The sequence below is a fragment of the Argopecten irradians genome, chromosome 2, assembly GCF_041381155.1.
Source record: "Argopecten irradians isolate NY chromosome 2, Ai_NY, whole genome shotgun sequence".
In the NCBI taxonomy this organism is placed as follows: Eukaryota; Metazoa; Mollusca; class Bivalvia; order Pectinida; family Pectinidae; genus Argopecten; species Argopecten irradians.
Window position 1 is genome coordinate 44252648 of NC_091135.1, and position 21398 is coordinate 44274045.

Below are 21398 nucleotides of genomic sequence, written 5' to 3' on the forward strand. Positions count from 1 at the left end.
ATAGTTAATTAGTTTTGCATGGTTATCACCGAAATATCGTGACCTCCATTTAACCATTGGTATATATATTAAAAGTTACCAAAGAAGTAAAATAGTTATAACAATTTCCCGTCAGCTTCTGGGGGGCATCGCCCCCCATACCCCCTACCGGGGCTTCGCCCCTGGACCCTGAGCAGGGGGCTGTCGCCCCCTGCACCCCCAGGCATGCAAGCCTATCCAGTCCTAGCTACGCCGCTGACATCTTTTATTGTTTTTGATTTCACTATGGATTGATTTAAAAAGGTAAATTATGCTCAAAATAGCATGATCTTGTGACTATGTATTGATGTGTTATGGACGCTTATGGTCCCATGATTAAGGTTTACATCCACGTCTTCGACCGAAGTGGATAGTTCCTGTATATATAGGTTGTAAGGGGTTTGTTTTCTTCGGGAACCCTAGCTTCTAATAGATCCTGGAATTACCATTCCATTTTCTGGCTTTGAGAAACCTAAAATACTCAAAATGCGTACAATAAGTGGATATACGTTAACACGGGACGTGCATTGCTCATTTCGTGCCATTTTGATTTGGGTCGCCAGCGACCTTGACACTTTTCGGAGCTCCTCTGCTCTCACCAATGCAGGTAAGTGTAAAAACAAAAAGGAACGATTGCTAGACTTTGGAACTTTTTTTTTTTACATTTACCTGCATTGGTAAGAGCAGAGGAGGTCTGAAAAGTGTCAAATCAGAGACCCAAATCAAAATGGCACGAAATAAGCAATGCACGTCCCGATTAAAGTAGTATTACAACTTGTAGAGAAAAAGAGACGCGTGAACACTGGTATGGATGAAAAGATTGAACCTTTATGAAGATATCAGTGTTATAAATACGTAGGTAGGTGACGATTAAGTATGAAAATAGCGTGTTACAAAAATATAGGTCAGATTTCTGGCAAGCGATCGATGAATCCCTTGTGTTATTTTATATGTATTTCTGGCTATTTTTTCATATAGAAACTATACATGGCCCTGTGGCCGAACACTGGCAATTGACAATGAAAAAAGACAACTTTTTGTCTAGAACTACTGGAATCTTTCTTCGAGTAATGTGTTTACTTTATTAGGTGCTTGTCGTGAAAAACAATTTTATCAACTCCTCGGTGTTGACATTTCTGTAACCTAAGTGACATCGGCTCCTGGTATGGGTACAGCGTACATATCGCACCACAAACATTCTGGTCTATCAGAGTTATTCCCCTTTACTCCACTCTGTTAGACCAAGGTCATCCGCAGCACTACTTGGGATATATCTTTCTTGTGAAGATCGCACAATGGGTGTTTTTTTTTTACTTTATCTATGTCCGCATTGCACACGTTTCCATTTAAATATATTGCAAAAAATATGTTTCGAAGTTAAAGCTGAATGTTTCAAATAATTTGGTTTATTCATTGTATACATTCTAATATCCGTGAAATAGCCAAGAATATTTCAAAGCATGCCATTTTAACTGATTAATTTATCCATTGAAATACAGGATTACTGTAGACAAACCATTGACCTAATAGTACCTTAAAGTTGTATAGTATTATACCTTTTTTCTCATTTTGTCGTAGAAAGAGCATTTTTTAAAAAAAGCTCTACACACATCGCTGCTCTAAGTTTTAAACTTCCCATATTTACCGAGTTTTGTAAATTTAGATGTTGATTTTCCACGTGTACACGTTTAAAATATCTCGGAAATCTCCAAACTGTTCCGATCTATTCCGATCTGTATATGCACTGGTATTGCCAATGTTGGTCACGTGATATGGCTCGAGAGGTTCCGATCTATACGGATGATGTTGGTCACATATTGCAACTCGGTTTTCTGATATTACCCGACAGTTTGATAAATGGCGTTGACTGTGGCGGTTGTTTTAGAACGTGTGATATTTCATTCAACATTTAACACTATGTCAATAGTATAATGGCGCTTTTATGGATCTGAACCATTATATACATGTACAAGCATCCATTCTCACACATTGTATATTTTACGACAGTTTGTGATGGTGAAAATAACAAGAAATACGACTTTAATATATCCCTGTTGTCCAAACCAATATGTAGAGGGAGAGTGGTTGAATGTCATCGAAGTTTAACAACATGAGCTCTGCGTAATACAGCTGATGCAAAAAGTCAAGCCGGTATTTTGATAATTGTATTTAATAATTTATTAGGCTGATGTAACACCTGCTAAGAAAGTAATTATCTACCTTCATATTTTGATATACAGAGTGTCTTTTCTTGTGAAAATATTGCGTCCACAGTTTACATAACAGTTTTGTTCAACCGGACGTTTAACATTGGTGACAATGAAAGCGCATTTAATAAGAGTCTGGTTGATAGAGATTAATGGGGAAAACACCATTTTCCCACAGATATGACGTTGACAATTTTTTTCAGTGACGCAAAGACAGTAACAAAATAGATAACTCTGCATTACAAATTGTCACATCATTTCTATATAACTGCATCTTGTTCTATCACAACCTTCATCTTCGATATTACTATCCACCCCTGGAATATTTCATAGCAAAACTGAAGATTCCTTGTGAGAAAATGTATAAACAGGTACCATAGACTCTTGATGTACATTAAGACAATCTAATATAATCACTATCTGTCTTTTAAGTCTCTGCACACCAAGTTTTCTACTAAATTTACTTCAGTTTTGCTATAATATATTCAAAAGGGTCGACATAACGACAGTAAATGTAACTCCTGTAGTATCAAAGATGCACAACGTTAGATTATTATCAAAGTTAATAATGAAAGTTTTTCTTCAAATGCGAAGATATTGTTTTCTGTAAAAACATCTGGTTCAGCTAAATGACCAGGGCAAATGATCGATGTAAAACGTCCACAAGCTGTTTTCGAAGTGCCAAGACTTTGGGCGAATTTGATTACACTTTATTGACTCTTAACATCCAACAAACTCGGGCATTAACATTATACAAATGTATATCGAACATCATTTCATAAATATTGCTGCCATTCGTATTGTATTTAATGCAATTTAGCGCTTTGTAAACTTTTTCAATACAAACGGCATTCTGGTATGTGTTCCTATCTTTGCTAAGGAGCTAAAATGAAACTTGCTGAAAAAATAATGATGTTCGTGTATTAAGAAGATGGACTTTTTACGATAGAAGTATCTCGGTGGTAAAATGCTTTTGTTTCGAGTTAATTCTTTTAAACATCCTATCACAACTAGAGAGAGTAGAGATTTGTTTTTAAATGTTTGGTTTAATAAATGCTAATAATGACTTTTTTCGTGGCAACAGCTTTATCTGAAAATAAATTTCATTTCCTTCTATAGAAATATCAAAGTTATTTCGAGTTCTTCCCCTTTAGACAGGATCATGACAGTAACGTTTGAAGAAATACAAGTCTTTTTCACTAAGAACTAAAATGACTAAGAACATTATACTATGTCGCTTACAGTGCAAAGTTCCATTTTCTCTCAGGCACTTGATATAGTTTTAGTAAGTGGTTTTTGTATATCTAGTTTTTAATTTTAATTGCCGAATCAAGCCTATGTACGGACACATTACATCTCAATATGTCCTTGCCCAGAGCCTCTTTGTCCTGACCACTTGTTGGCCCACTGTCAGTGTTCACTGCCTTCACTTGGCCATTTACACTGTATGCTTTAGCACGTTTGTGTAACTCACGTTCCTCTATCACCCTCAGCTGGTTCAGGTCAGCGTTGAGGATTTGTCGTATTAGCGCTTGTTTTTCACCAGTATGTTCAAGCCACTCGTCATAAGACACAGCAGTTAACAAAAGTTGTTGCCGTTTCTCTTCCAGCTTCCGTTTTTGGGACATGAAATCTTGCATTGTGCGCATTCGATGTGATTTCGGTCCGTGTTGTTTTCGCCTGCCTAGCCACTCTTTATATGCCCGGATGTTAAACGAAGGATCTGGTTGAGTGGCATTGCCTACCTCTGTACTACCAATAGTAATAATGCCATGAATCGGTCGATTTCCTGTCACATGACGTTTAGACTCGGGAGGGTGCTTTTTGTTTTCTATCCAGTTCTTAAACGCCTCTTTATTATCCTCATCATTTCCATCACTTTCGTCGCTAGAGGAGCAATCTGGTTCTAATTTCCGTTCGAGAACATTTTTCTTTTTAAGCCACGCTCTGTGAGAGTCGCCATATTTATACAACGTCTGTGGAGGAAGATGGCTTTTCTTTGTTCCGGCGACGAGATGAATCTTGCGCTTGATTGACTCAGAGCTCATATTTGTATTGGATCTAGGAAAGATTGTCCAATATCTGTAAAATAAACAAATAAATAAACAAAAAATAAATTTATAAGTATTAATTCTATTTCACTCGTGAATTACATATTCGATAAATGATAATCAGCTATGGCATATAATGCTTTTCAAAACGTTAATAGAGGCAGTGTATGCCGAATAAAGAGTAATCATCGTGATATTTATTATCGATAGTCAAAATGAACATTTAATCCATTGCAGCTTAATTTTAGTCTCAAAGTTGTACTCAGCAAGTAATTAGAAATCCTTTTTGAATTCTTTTGTTGATATAAGTTAATGCAAAAATGTTAAACGAAATTACAAAAACTTCAGTAATACAAAACCCCGTATTTAAATGTCAACCGTCTAATTTGAAAGGGAAATCGAATCTACTATGACATCAAGATACATTATAGTAGATAAAAATGGCAATAAAAAGTGCAGTGCAAAGTCTGTATTCTTAACGGCTATAGATATAAATGGTAACCAAGCACGAGGCGTGTATGTATATCTTAATTGCAATGTAAATGTTTGGATAGTAGCCACATACACTCAGTCCCTCCTTTATTGTAATGGTGACTGTTATACAAATAGTGGTCTTTAGAATCGTTTGCCTTATGCGATTGTGTAGGTCTGCAAGCTTAACATCGACATTATATATTGACATTGCTGGTACTGATATGACAGGAAAATGTTTTGGTTCTAATATTTATTGTTTCATAAAACTGTAAATTTGCTGATTTTGGCAAATTCACGTGTTTGTTGAATAATTGTGATATAATTCTCTTACAAGTTTGCAATTTAGAAAGAAAACTTTTCATAAAATAACGTTTCTTGAAATTGGGAAAATAAACGAAATCTAATACCACACAAAGACAAAAAATATATTCGTACGTAATAAAACTCCAAAGGGAGAATGCATGTTTTATAGACAATATCCGTTATGCAAATATATGCGAAAGCCTTAAAAACGGCTAAAATCTATTTAAGCTTCTCGTAATTTGTAAGCAAAATATACATGTCAGAGTTCAATCTTCATGTATACTACAAAGATAAAAAAATACTAATTAGCTCCTGTAAAATAGTTTCGTTATATGCTTGTAATTATAACTCATGATAAATCATGTAGCTGATACTTACTCAGTTTCAAGCAAAGAATTTGCTTACCGTTCGTTATTTGAAAACCTCACGTATTTCGATGGTTTCTTGTCGTTACTAGACTTGCCAGAGCCCGTATCATTTTCCTTGCCGTAATGCTCACTGTTGATTGACAGAGAGGATTTGTTTCTGATGGTTAGAGCAGGTGTGACACAACTTTCAGACCTCGGACTCCCAGGGGTGTGACTCCTAGCATTACCTAAATCGTCCTCTGATCCAAACTTTAGCACTCTTTTCGATCTTAGAATCGTTAGTTGTTTCCCAAACAGGACATTCCCGCTGTCATCTGTTTGGGACAGCTGTCTCTTATCCTGTCCCCTCGAAAAATTCTTTGCTCGTTCGAAATACATATCATGATGATTTGGAGCAAAGAACCCACTAGTACTGGAATGTTTACATTCACTTTGGTGCGAATTTGTACCTACAATGTTAATGTGTTTGTCCAGAGACGACTTTGTCCTCGGTACATCTCCGACTCCGGGAAAACTAACATGGACGGTTGTCGGCCTTCTCCAGTTATCCGAAGGAAGGTTTTGAGACCTTCGGATAGGTTCACTTGGAATTCGGGGCGGCCTCGCTACCATCCTTTCAGACGCTCGCGCATGCGCGGATTTGCCTCTAAGGTTCAACTGCATCAGGCGTAGTTTCTTGCTGCAGAGTGTGGATCCGTGGATTACGGCTATCCGGCTCGGACTGGACCAAAGGGCATCCTCAGTGTCTATGGCAGCGCCCTTGGAGGCCAGCAGTTCCAGGATGCATACACAATCAGCACTGACTGCCGCGTGGATGGATGTCCTTCCAAACTGTGACTTCCAATTAACGTTGGCACCTAGAAGTACAAGAGTTATGATTATCATACCAAATAACTTCTGTACAAATACAAACTAGATACTGGCAGATATACAATTATAGTAGATGTAATTATATGCTCCCTACATGACGTGACATGATGACATTAAGATATTAAGAGATAAGGAACATTTATATACATACGAAGTCCCTATCAAAACATGGCCGCATTGTTTTTCGTATTTACTTTTAATGTCTAGCATAGGGCTATGGAATAGACCTGACAGTTTTGAGGACATATTATCACTAAATGACTGTATTTTACAAGCAGTTATCAATTTCAGAAACACATTGATGTTTCGTGTATTTCTTGTGTTTTAAAACTTATAATATCAAATAGAAACTCTGATATTGATTAATGTTATTGACCGTTGTAATTTCAATACTTTTACTCCCTTGGTAACATTGGAGTTATATAAAATGTATTTCGGAATACAAATAAATCCCGCTGAAATGTGAGATGTTCTATTCAAAGGTGTTGACCTCTGGTAAATAACAAGGGCTCGAAACAGTTGGAATCAATTTCAAAATTGAAGTTGGAAAACAAACAATGATAAATGCCCGACAAGCAAACTATGTTGACGTGAAATACATTTGAAGTTCAAACAATACAGTCGAGGTGAATTAAGTGCAAAAAGGAGTTCGACGGTTTTTCTTACTATCAAAAATGACAAAAAAGTGAAATTCAATATGGTACATGTATTATATCTCACTTAATAATAAAACCGTTTTGTGAGGTTATTTTTTTCTGAACGTGCTTTAGCCATATACTTTTCAAATGTAAAATATGTAAGTGGTTGTATTTATTCATTTGTTGTTACAAATTGAAGTTTTTGCTATTGGATATAAGTTCAAACGTGACATTCTATATTTGATGTGTAAACAATATTCTTTTTAATCCTTGCACGTCTTTGGCAACTTCTTCCAATGTTAGGGAAACGGAGTCAATATTAAAGTACAGTGACTTTGTCATGTCAAATTATAGGTGATTCGATAAATCGTTCCGACTAATTTATTCAAATGTCAATCATTTTTTTAATAATTTGAGTAATACAAACAAGTAAATTGAATAGAAGAAAAAATGAGCGTTGTCAAATAATAGAAGGTATATGTATGTCAAGCAGATCTAGTTTATTATCGATATCCTAAATTACTCGCTTTACGAAGTAGATTTATTTCTAGACCTTGACACAACAATCAAAGAATAAATAATTCAGGATCACGTTGTGAAAGAAAATGTGCCGAGATTGTTCATTATCATGTATTTTTGACTCGAGGTTTTATGACACATCTGTCTTTTAATCCTCTTCGGTTTTTTCCTTGTCTTTTTATATTTCTATTATTATCAAACATGTGTGACTATATGTACTGTAACCTGGTTATCACGTCTGGTTCGGACATAGGATTTTATCCGATGTCGTCGATAATGCAGAAGACGTTTACTCTCCTTGATGACATGGTTCCCATATCTCTTTATACTAGTTATCAATATAATGTGACTGGGTGGGGCATGCTCGTTCGGTATCTTCCCCATGAATTACACTATAACAAGGAGACACAGCACGGATACACCGCAGCGTCCTAAAACATTCACGCAACACATGTTCACATATGGGAGAACGTCTTTTAAAATGTCCATAGGACCGTAAACTCAACCGACCTTATCTTTTTCTCTCGTACCTACACGTGTAATACTGGCTGGTCTAGGGCAATACACTCATGTCGCCTGAGGCTATATTGTATGGCTATCCATGCATTAAAGCCTCGTGACGTCATAGCGTTAACAAAATTACTATATTTGGGATACAATCTTAACATTTTTTTTCAGTAAATAGCCTGGATTTTTCTTTAAAGATACAAACAACGGGAATTGTGTTGCAATTTTCATGTATGGTTAATTGCCTTGCAGTCCCGTTTCCTTTCAAATTGATTTCAAAATGGCGCGAAATCATACTTATAAAATTGCAATAAAACGTCGAGGTATGAAAGGAAATACTCTTTCATACGTGGATATGAAGGATAGGGATATTCTACCCTCGGGATCACAAAAAGTAAAACCCTCGGCTAGAACATCACTATCCTTCATATCATATAATAACATGAGTATCATTTAGTTGGCTACCTGTAATCGACGATAAGTTCATGCTATGATTTTGTTACCTTAGGTATATCTGATATCTTTCTGTTTACGGTTATGTATATATTGATAAACCCATTAAGATGAACGTATAGATAAAAGTCAGAATTGGACAACTGACGGTAAAGGTAAATGATTTTAAATTTTAAAATTATACCGCAAATACAGTCAATGATATAAATATAGCATATCTTCTTAATTCCCTATAGTAGAACATTATCAGGGTGTTAAGAAAATGCTGTGAATATACATAGGGTCATAAAATGTGTACAATATGTTTTATTTGTAAAATACTAATGGCATTACACCACATGAGCTAAAATACAAAATTAACTCTACGAAACATTTTCATAGGGATTCAGCTAACTCATCCTGAATCACAGAATCATTACATATTACTAGATCAAGAACTTGACTGCTAGACCAAACGTTATTTGAAATCGGCGTTTAGAAATTGGATGAGACATCAATTGTCTATGGTTTTTAATTACATAGTACAAACTTATCATAGACAATTTCGCAAAAAAGTTAACAGGTATCTTCAATATTGGTCAAAATCGCTTTATGTAAACCACTCTGACAAATGATATCAACGATAAGAACATAACATACAATTATTTGTCTTAAAATAGACAGTAGTGGGTTTGAAATAAGTGTAAGAAATGAAATTTGTTTTTGCAGAAATTCCCATTAGACATAAGCAGCTGAACGTTTTATATGAAAAATCAATACCTACCTTATACAAGTTCCATAGTATACCTTAGAACCAAGCCATTCTATCACAAACGACTTTCTAACAAGAAATGATCATTATTTTCCGAGTCGTTAGCTTTCTTCTATATACTATAAATAAGTGGTGTTTGTACAGTTTTCAGACAAACAATTGTCAAAGTTTTCAATACAAATAATTGTGCAGGTCTCCCAAGCCAATACCTTGGGTGTATATATTTAGCATACCAGGTGATCCATGCATTTAGCGGTAGACAACAACTTCGTAGCCTCTTCCTAACATTGCAATTTTAAAAATTGAATAGAAAGTTAAAGGTGTCTTATTTCATCTCTATTCATGAGTTGAATGGCAATTCAATATACCGATATGCAAAGATTAAATTTTGGTTCCTGTCTCCTTTGATAAGACAAACTGAAGCTGTAAGGATATATACATGGCAGCTGGGATCAATAAATGTTATTGTATTTTAACTGAGTATGGGAATATAATGAATGATGTACAGTGTATATAAGTGTTGTGTACAACTCGGCCTGTTTAAATTGTATTGTGGACCCTACCTATGTACCTTAGGTACCTTGAATCTTCCTATTGATCGTGATTATTCAATGTAATTTGTTTTCAAAGGGTTTGAGTATAATTTTAAAAATTTCTTTACAATGTTATAGGCCCAGATTTCAAATCATGAAAAATGTTTTTTTTCATATTTTTTATGCGGAAGCGGAGATTTTAAGGTAAAAATCAATAGATACAAATTATATTCTCCCTTTCGTGCAGTTTTGCGCGAAATGTGACCTTACGTCATCTTAGATATAAAGATTGAGCAGAAATGGCTGTCTCGTTAAACATGTTCGGAAGTGTATTCAATAGCAGGTATCTTGAAAAAACACCTTTTATTATGAATTTTGACCTGAATTGACTTTTTGTCCTTTTCTATGTGAAATTATCTGAAGACATTATGCCTATGTACATAGACTATTTTGTTAATCTGTTAAGTAGCCTATTCTGTATTTGCATATTACAGAGCTGTCTGCCCTTGCGGGTAGGTATTGTGTTTGCGAGCGTAACGTCATACTTTTCGGAGAAAACGACGTGAACTGTGCTCACAAATTAATGACGTACCAACCCATACCTACCCGCAAGGGAGCTAACTCTGTAATATGCAAAGACAGAATTACTTCAGTGCGATAACACAATAAAATGAGCAAGAGTCTCCAATATAGCAAAGAGACATAGCATTAATATACCAAGACCTCTATAAACATACAGATATTCATGCACCCAGTCACTATTGCTACAATTTGTCCAATTCACATACGTATTGTTGTATTTAATATGGTAAGCAAATACAAACATTGGATGTTCCTTCGGACAGTCAATATTGTTACTGTCTGTCTACCATTCGTCTATGTATTGTCTATCATCGATATATAACGGTGGTTTAATGTTAATGGTCAGAATTGAATGGCAATATATATACATTGTGTATTAAAATGGCTATCGAATATCATCCCCGTATACTAAGCTTATGGATCATTCAACATTGTACAGTAATACAATTTTCAAAGAAATTTCACCGACCAGTGCGTCTGTTGTATAGTTCTCTCTATCTTATTTTTTCTACCTTAAGTCTTTCTTTGATTTAAATTGTATACTTTCCTGGAATATCAAGTTTTACTTGTTGGTTTTATGGTGAGGTTTAGCAACCCCTATACAGTTCCTTCATGTTTTATAAGGGGTTTGGTACGCTATGTCAATCTATATGTGGGACATTTGTGATAAATATGTTTATAAATTATTATATTAAAGATGTCATTATATACATAAATATGTTTCCTTTATGTTTTTAAAGGCAAAAAGGCTGAAGATGACTCAATAATGTTGCGTATTGGTTAGGCATGGCTATCGCTATTAATATTATTTCTTTGTATTTTAACATATATGATTTATATACGATGTCCATGCTATGCAATTCCATGGTAGACTGGATCACCTGGCGTAGTCTATCTGAGCAGAAAGAATTAGTACTAAGGTAGGTGGTTCCATTTTATTGTCATGGTTCAAAAAGACCTCCGTGAATGAATCACAGTATAGGGGAACGGAGTAACCCTAAAATCAACATTTAGGAAACTATATGCGATGGTCTCTAACAACATCACTGTCAATTTTGGATGTGAAAATTATTTTCTTACCGTCGCGTTAAAAGCTTTAAATGAGCTTTGCTCAATAAACATTATGATTTTGGCGACTCTTTTAATACTGAACACGTATATCAGAGATAGGTAAACAATGATGGGATAGTCTAGATCTGGGTAAGATATGTACACATCCTACCACATTACTTTTTACTGGGAAAAACTATCGTATTTTAACCTTCCATACAGTATTATCAGATGGTTTCACAAAATAGTGATTGTATCAATGTTTAATTATTGGTTAGTCGAAACAAATGGGTTCTATGTGAGGAACACAATGTGTCATACACAATAGGCGATCTCTATATCAACATGTGCTGACTTTATTTAAATCAACATGGAGAGATGGACACTACATTTCATACTGATAAAACCACGTGATCATGGTGGTTGTCTCGTCTCTGTTGATACCTTAACATTAGATTGACAGGTAAAGGCAGGTTGTTATGCTCTGTTATTTTCCAGTGCTATCACATTTACTTCTCTTAGATCAGTCCTATGTGTTTAACACTAAACCCTGTGTACGTGCGTATTTTGACGCATATGCACATAAAATCCAATTGTTAAACGAACGTTTAGCGTAAATGTTCTAGCGCGAAAAGAACAAATATGATATAACCATTTGGCACTTTACAACATATATGATTACAGTCTTTTTACAACGAATCAATGTATTTAAAAAGATAAACAATGGGTACATGGGCCACTTCGCTTTATCATAAGTACATGGGCCACTTCGCTTTATCATAATTTTTGTTTTGTTCAATTATTGATTTTAAGAATAAATTCACATTTTCTTTAATATTTCAGCAGTGGAAACCACACATAAAGATAAAATTCCAATCTTAAACTTCCATCTATAATCGTGATGACTGCATGATAAAAACATGTTTGAATTTACAATTGAAAAATCAAAAACGTATTCTTTGAATTTGAAGTGTAATCTTAGGCGCCATAATATGTAGAGCTTAAAATAGTATGTCAATTTAAAAGTGAAAACTGCAAAGCTTCTAGGAGCCACCAAATAATATATGTAAGTAACTTCAACTGAAGAAAGAGTATACGAAGTTATGAAACTACGTTAATTGGAAAAAGGAACAAAAGACAGATTATAAAAAGGCCCACGAAGTGTCCAGAATAAAAAAAACTAATGTTTATGAATAACACATAACCTAAGATGAAGTTACAAACAAACCACATGTAAGATTTCCAGTGTATAGCTAGGTTATATACAGCAACAACGTCAACTAGAGAGCGGTAATTGGAAAGACGTCATGAAACAGTAGACGGTCTGAGTTATGGGTATAAGTATCTGATTTATCTGTTTAAAACTGTTCATGAAGTGGTAATAGATGTAGAATAATGCTAAGCTAATTATTAAATTCGTTTTACAGTTATATTAAAAAGAGCCGTTTCAGTAAAGCTATGTACATGAAACTTTCAAGAATTGTGTATTGATTTTTTTTCTGGTTTCGTTTTAACCAATCGATTATGAATTGACTATAATTTACTTATGAATTAAGGCATATTAGTTTTAACTATTTTTGATGAATATAAATGGCGATCAATACAGTTCCAAAACATGTGAAGAAAGAAAGGTTCACATTGTTCGTCACTCCAGTATTGATCACTATATTAATTCCAAAAATGAATAATACCAATCAATATCCAAAAAATATCTTATCATCAAAGAAATCTACTCAATATTGGGGTCTTTAACAAAAACCTAAAATGAAACTTTTACTCACATACATTCACTAGACGGGGGGTTAGATGATTGATAGTCATAGACTTATATTGGACATGTTTTAATACACTATACATGTTATACATTTACTCAGAAGATCAATATTGGCCTTACCTGTCTGGGTTGTGCACCTGTGAATTAATCCCTAACACAGGCTGCTCATGTTCGAAATGATTACAGCTTTCCTATTAAAGGCATTTGCATTTTCGTATAATTTGAATCATGCCAATCAAATATAGAGTTTGTGCATATGCCAATGCAAATTTATCAAAAGCTGGATCAACTGACAAACATTTTTGAAAGTTCAATCCTATGAACCTTTAAGTCAAAGGGTCGAATCCGTATTCGATTCACAAGTACGATCTTCAATGAATGTTTTATAAAACATATAACTAATAACTTGCTTCGCCTAATTGCAGATATTAGATTTCAATGTACAAAAAAATGTAATTGATTTATCTATATGGTAGATCTAATTAAATTTACACGGAAAGTAAAAACTCGAATGAAGTTTAGATTTAAATACGCCAACAGTATTAAGTTTCATTAAATAATTACTTCCATATACATATATGTACATTTTAAACCATTCCAAGATTTATGTTATTACATGTAGCTCTAGATTTGGTCTAAGAAAGGTGTATTCGACTGAAATCAATATTTCAGTATGATTTCTTAATAGTCTTTAGGTATCGGTCGCATAATTTGTCTTTATTCAAACAGATCATAACATATAATAAAGCTTTACTCTTCCAAGCAAGAATCACTTTGTTAAAACTAAGTTATTTCCCTTGCATTTCTTTCGGTAATGTTATATTCGACCTCAAACCGCCTGATTTCAGTCGCCTATTTAACAATTTATTTTAAGTTGATATCACTTTCTTTGCTGGGACTCTTACTATTAAAAACCAACTAATGCTACTTAACAAACTATTTTTGCGTCTGATTAATTTTGAGTGTTTAAGAGTGACTCGAATCGCGGAAAAATATCTCTCTGAAATTTTTTCAGCAACCGAACAGTAGAACCAAAATGAGTTGAAAAAGGTTTACCGTATTACCTAAAAAGTTTTTTAATTAAGGCTATGATCTGAATTTCTGTAAGTGTCTTATTTAGCATTGTAGGGCAATAGGCGATTAAATATGTATGGCTTGATTCATTCTTGTTTCTTATCGAATCTCTATCCTATTTCATTGCTGATGTTAAGATTTTAGTTGACTTATACGAGTTAGTTTATATCAATATCTAATCTTCTCGCTCAGTGTTTGAAATTAGAATACTTTACCCTTCGTAACCAGGTTTCAAATAATATATTGCAAATACAACTACCGACAGAATACAGCTTGTTGTACATCAACATCTGTACTCCTTACTGCAGAGAGTGCAACTATCAACTTGGTCAAAGACGTTTAAATGGCATACACAGAACGTCATATTTTGTCGAATATTAAACAAATGAGAATGTTTTGCTTTTAATTATATTTTGGACTGCTATTCTTAATTGTCGTCGGTGATGTAGATATGTTTCTAATTGATGTAATATATCCCAAGCTAATTATTTACTATTTTGAAATTGTTTCAGTAATATATTTTACTATTCAAAGTCCTTATGATGATTGATCTAACATTTATTTCCACTTACCCACAGATATAAGCATGTTGCACATCCTTATTTGTCCTCTGTAACTGGCCATATAAAGGGCACAACTAGCCCTGTCGACGTGGTCAACAGTGGGCACGCCTCCCTGGCATAATTCACTGTACGCGAGCTCTACATTGTCTTGTAAGACAGCCTGACAAAGAGATTCCCATTCAGCTTCCAATACCACCCTCAACACATAGCCATCATCAACTGTCTTCTTCATCAAAAGACGTTTCTTGTCCTCCAGCATTTCTCCATCTGGGTATTCGAGTCGATATATGTGCGCCGGAAATCCAGCCATCAATTCTAAGTTGCATTTCAGATCCGTGACTGAAATACCGGATACCAAATGTCTAAGTGTACAGACCTTCTGAGAAGGCAGGATCACGAACAATGTGAAAGTATTCTCTGTAAGAGTTGGCATCTTTGGGAATCTCCAGAACAAGACTGACGGTCGTCGATGTTTGTTAAGATTCCTTAGAACTATAACATGATCAGGTCAATTTCCAACAGGTACGTCCTGAAATGATAAACGATATCATTAAACAGAATGACAAGGTATCACTTGTGTACAGCTCAGTTCTCGAGTAGGTATCAACACGTTATCCAGCATGGTCCTTACAGTTGTGTAGCTGGTGGATCAAAGCAGGTCTTATCCAGCCCTCGATATGCCTTTACTGAGATTTTCGTCAAATGCCATTAAATAAACATTCAACCGTTAAGGTGATAGGAGAGTAGCTTTAGACGTTTATATGTAAGGTCACAGCCGAAAGCCTGCCTATATTACTCATATATCAAATACTGTATTACATATTGTATAAATCAATAAAGAATATCTTACAATGGCTGGCAGTCATAAGATCGGCTCTCACCTGTACTCACACACTAAGTTTATAAGTAAACACAAAACACCGGGAATAATATCATATATATATATTATAATATTTATTGTAGACGTATATTAAATAACGATACATTTTCACATTATCGAATATAGGAAACGGAATGACATTCGTTTACTATACAAACTTGACGATAATTGCCGTTAAATAAATATTGGAAATTCCATTCGTCTTCGTTCGCGTTGGCCGAGTACCTGAGCTGTCCAAGGGTGTAGAAAATGATAAGTAAACAAGACTATTAACGGTAACATGGTCTTATCATTAACAACATCTTGACATTCACCTAGGAACATCACGTATTCAGTAAAGATAGCCTGGTATTACCAATATTCGTTTACATTAACATCATAAACAATCTACATTAACGATATCTTCGTTCCATCGAAAGCTTACCTTTATATTTTTTCTAATAACAAAATCCTTTTCAATAAGTGTTTTTCTACAAAAAAGCAAATATTAAGTATTGATATCATATTAATTAGTTCTTCTTTTCTTTCCACCGAAAGTCAATTTCTACATTTAATGCTTGTTATGCACCAGTCTTTCTGTCCTTTTAGTCTTTTTTCTTGGGAAAGCCAATCTCTGATAATCATGGCTTCTCATGCCATCTTTCAGGCAATTTAAATCTTTAATGTCAACTAATCCAGGTAATTTAGACAGTTAGCCCGTTCCTATTCCTCAATGGCATTGGTGTATACACACAGGCAATTAAAGTTTGACTAGTAAACACAGACATTAAAACTATTTGTTACTTCTCCGATACATCTAACAACCATACGATTAAATCTGCATAACCCAGAAAATAACCAGAAAGATTTTTGTAAACGTATGGACAGCTTAACGTTGTCATAATTTCTTCTTCATACATGAGATTCAAATTGCGATTTACGTTTTATTGTTTCTTTGATATTAAAATGTTTGTTAATGTTTTGTCTGTTATTACGGTTTGCATTGGTACGTTTTACGCATTCATTATAAAAACACATAAAAGGATAAAAAGATTGACAACTTTAAGAAATATCAACATGTCAAATGTTTTAATAGTTTCTGATCGGCTTAACTATAATACCTATAGTAATGGTATAACTGGCTAACTTTATTACACTAAGCTTAACAATTCATCGTCTAGTGCCATGCAAAGCTATATGAAGAATATTTCAAAATAAAAATTAACACATAGCTTATATCGTAAAAATAACATAATAATACAAAACGTATGGGCGATTTTATCATGGAACAGCCTGAACCTAATAATATCAATATATTTCAAATGAGATTCAAAAATCAAAATTAAAACAAAAATCTTAATGTAGGTTAAGCTAACCTGTACGGAATAATTACACAGAATGTTATTGAAGTCAACAAATAGATTAAATATACATATGTTGTTTCTTTATGTTTAGTGTTATCGTTTGTGATCCTCACGCTGTAGTTCAGTCAGGTAACATGATTAACACTGAATATACATATGTTGTTTCTTTATGTTTAGTGTTATCGTTTGTGATCCTCACGCTGTAGTTCAGTCAGGTAACATGATTAACACTGAATATACATATGTTGTTTCTTTATGTTTAGTGTTATCGTTTGTGATCCTCACGCTGTAGTTCAGTCAGGTAACATGATTAACACTGAATATACAAAAGTCTTTGCTGACTTTTAACATTAAATATCTTATATTGCTTCAAAAAAAAAATTAGCCCATACAAACTTCATCCTAAATTTTCACACCAAGGTGAAAGATAATTACGTGTATACGTCTAAAAAACTAGCGTGAAACTAAAAATCCTTGCAACTTTACTTTTTCAACATTGCACAATGTACATTTATTCACATGATTAAATGTATATCACAAAAAAGTAAATCAACAATATGTTATTTATATACATGTTTAGTTTCTTTTTCCACCATATCAATTTTCCTTTTCATGTTGACACTAAAAGGACAATTTACATGAGGTGGATACAGAAATTTGGTCGACATGTGTACCCAAACATTTACATGTTTGTATAAACCCACTAGCTTTACCAATGTGGTCAAGGTATCATAATAAATTCATTTTTTGTACCCAGCTGACTTTATTTTGTTTATACTACGTGTATCTGCCGTCAAAAAAACTGTTAAAGTAAACAATGTTTATGTCCTTCAAATGTCAATACAGTCAGTCAATGGTGATAGTCCTTAGTTACCATTACTCGTATAATTAGTTTGTGAACCGATTTGAAGCTTTCTTTATTCTTAAAAAATAATAGACACCTGTTTCCTTCTACCTTCCATATTCAATCGTTTGCATATTTAGCATGATAGAGGTTGTAGGATCAAGAAATTCTCCATTTAATTACATGCATATATTTTGATAAATATATAAATGGGATATGCTATAATGCACTTGGAAACAATGGAATCATATAATATTATATTGTTTCTTGTATTAATTAGATGGTCTACACCCTATTGACAGCCAGGGTAAATAAAGAACATGTCAGGTTTAGGAGGTGGAGGAACGTTCCCGGTGAAAAACCATCGACCATCGATCAAAATAGGCCTTCAGAAATGTAACAACGGTTTATCTTGATATTTATCGTCTTTTTAATTTTAAAGCAATCGTTCTTACAAGGTCTAAGAAAAATAGATTTGTTCTAACTCAGATTGCGTCATCATCAGGATTACAAAGTGCCTTTCCTATCTGTGTTGTTATTGTTGGTACGAAAACAATGAGACAACTGATGCTATCTTTTAATGATAAATCCAATCCAGACAAGGCTTGGGGTATGTAAACATATGTATAGTTAGGATTGTCTATCTATGAAAGGCCATGGTTCGTATTTTCATTCATTTCAACAAGTTGTATTGCCAATTGGTAGAGTCAAATAGATTGAATACAGGCGGACCTGTATTATTTCGTTTTGTAAGAGGATCTAGTGTTTATAATATTATTTTGCTGTAATATAATTTTAAACGTTTTTAAATGAAAGATGTTTTCCTCAAAAAGGTGAGTATATTTTGTTTTATTTTTGAAGTTGTTATGACTTCACAAATGACGTTATGTCATACCATATGTGATATTTTTAGCCTATATTACGGCACCAGAAGAATAATTGTCATTTTACAAAATTAGGTCACTGTGACCCATTTTTGTCTTGTTATATCTATATTATTTTCAACATTGGACAAAACAGAAAATGGACCGTCCTGTTTACCCCCCCCCCCCCTAACTCTCAAGGGACTACGATCTGCCCTTCATATTATGTCATATTATGATGTCCTAACCCACGGGTATCTGTAAACAAAAATAATGCTTACCTGTCATGGCCACCAGAGAGCTCAAATCGACACTAATCCTTTGTTCATCTTAATGATATTCAGAAGTACATTATTGCTTTTTACAACGGAAAAGTAAAATTAAGTAGGTCCATATTTCTGGACATTAATAAATATACTATAACAAAAACATCTTACTTTTTATTGTTCTTTTCTAGATACGGTGATAGAGGTGATATATTATGACAAAACCATTGATGGTCGCGTGTAGTGCTATCTTTGTGTGGACCACTTTGGCCTATATGGGGCTATAATGTAGTGGGCGTTTCCGCACTGTCACTAGATAAATGCATCGTCCCTTGTCTCGAAAATTAAATCATTTTATTCACTGACAACCTAATAAAACAGCAATTAGGCGACCATGGTTTGAGTTGACGGAATGTAATGCAGATGGATTTAAGTTCTCTAAATCAAATTGGATTCAGAGAAATTCACCTAGAGTTTGCAGAAATGATTTTGACAAATTACTATATTTTATACCCATTCAATAAAAAATGGTTGTACAAAGCGTGTTCCTCTCCATATAAATTTCATTTATGCATGGCCGTTGTGAGTTAAACTGGAGTGTTACAGGTCCCATCAAGTGCAAGTGTCATTGTATAGTTTGCTAACAAATCGACACTTTCACGACAGTAAATTCAATTGTTCATTAAGGGTTTAGGGCTAAATACAACGGTACTTCTGTTTTAGATTTTGAACTATCAAACTTATATTGAACGTTAATGAAAGATAATTTGACACTATACAGCAATTATAACCACAAACTAGTAGTAGAACACGACAAAATAGATCTTACATGATATTTGATATTTTGTCACCCTGAGATGTAAAGGGGCTTCAACAGAGTCGCGGTGTTACTTAGAATATTACACACAAAATGACGTGTGAACTCCCTATAAATCTTGTTTAGACGAAAGATTATTCTACTTGAAAGTACTAAGAGCTTGGAGCTTAGTTATGAATAAATAATCAAAGGCAGGATAGGCATCATGAAAAAAGATAATTCCTATCGAAGTTTGTGACATAGCGTTCCGTTCCAATTTCAAAACACGAAAGTATAGGACCAAACATCGTGGTTATAATTATATGTTCTCTCAGGGTTTTAAATCTTATCTGATGATGCTATCGACTTCAGCACATTGTACCTGAACATAAAACCATCCTTTTAATTTTCGATAGTGGTTCGTTATCGGGACTCGATGTAATGGAATGTTTCATGTAGTATAGGTATACTAGCCGTAATAGCTATACCTACAGTACGGGGTACACATGTTTCTTATAATACTGACTGATATAGATATTAACCTTTACCTGAACGAGTATACCACTGACCTAATAACATATGAAAGTTATGAATTACTGATTATGTCCTTGAAGGATTAAGCAAAGATTTCATTATGTTATACTTATTATTTCATTGTGCTTATTGGTGGTACATTTTGTATGAATGTATATATATCGATAAGAAGCTAAGCTTAACCTTCTCGATAATATTTCATCATGGGTTAAAGAGAAAATGGAGATATGCATTTTATATTACTTGCAATGCAAAATATCTTTATCTAAAATATGTCTCAAAATAAAACTATGCTAAAAAGCTAAACAAATGATATTTCAGAACTGTAATGAAACGGATCGATATTTAGCCAAGAATATCATTCATGAATACTTAAATATATCTTACCTTGTATGAAGTAGTCATACCGAACACCTGGGAAAATGTCCCTACTTTCACCTGTAATCAAGTCTCAGGTGTACATAAAATACATTTATAATGTCATTAATTAGTTTCACAATATAATCTCTCTGTCGAGTCTTTCACCCCACGTGACCGCAAAACACACAACAGGTCCCCGGTTAAATAAGTCCGCTTTCTCCTTTGAACTCTTCATAAGCAACACATACCTAGCAATATACCTAACCATATATATATAGTCACAGTGTACGTACAATCACTTAAGACATTTAACTATCCCCGTCATTGTAACCCTACCTGGACTGATACTCACCGCCGATGTACATTCACACATTCAAGAGTCACAGGTGAGCTGCCTATAGTTCCTATAGCCTTGAATACCTTATTTATTTAAAATATAATGGGACTTATCTACAGGGAAAATATAATATCAGCGAGTAGCTGACATTGAGCGAACAGTTATTTGTAAATTGGCTAGATTTAGAGTGTGACGTATAGGTATATGTAAAATAACACATACCCAACTAATATAGAAAATCAAATAAAAGTTCAACCTATATGTTTTTGTTTAATTTCTAATACGAATCAAACCGAAAACAAATCCAACGTTTATTGAAAATGGATAACTAAGATGCTACACTGATAGCAAATGGTATTTTTTACCTGTCAAAAACAGGCGAATTAGTAATTTTCTTCAGTAATAAAAGTTCCTTACTTTACAATATTGCCATCATGGAA

The 21398-nt window shown here is 34.0% G+C and overlaps 1 protein-coding gene across 1 annotated transcript; it reads right to left on the reverse strand.

Annotated features, from left to right (window-relative positions):
• Positions 1–2172: 2172 nt before the first annotated feature.
• LOC138315626 (uncharacterized) lies at positions 2173–20927 on the reverse strand. Its single transcript, XM_069256785.1, has 4 exons — positions 20649–20927; positions 14745–15264; positions 5459–6278; positions 2173–4307 (listed from the first exon to the last, which is right to left on the reverse strand). Exons 2-4 carry the CDS (start codon positions 15166–15168, stop codon positions 3530–3532), a joined length of 2022 nt encoding a protein of 673 aa, XP_069112886.1. The 5' UTR covers positions 15169–15264; positions 20649–20927; the 3' UTR covers positions 2173–3529.
• Between the last annotated feature and the right edge of the window lie 471 nt (positions 20928–21398).

Coding starts and splice junctions, on each gene's coding strand:
- LOC138315626 (XM_069256785.1), bottom strand. CDS start 15,168: ATGCCAACTCTTACAGAGAATACTTTCACATTGTTCGTGATCCTGCCT. Junction 6,279..14,744: donor CAACATGCTTATATCTGTGG/GTAAGTGGAAAT, acceptor TTGTACTTCTAG/GTGCCAACGTTAATTGGAAG. Junction 4,308..5,458: donor AGGTTTTCAAATAACGAACG/GTAAGCAAATTC, acceptor TTTATTTTACAG/ATATTGGACAATCTTTCCTA.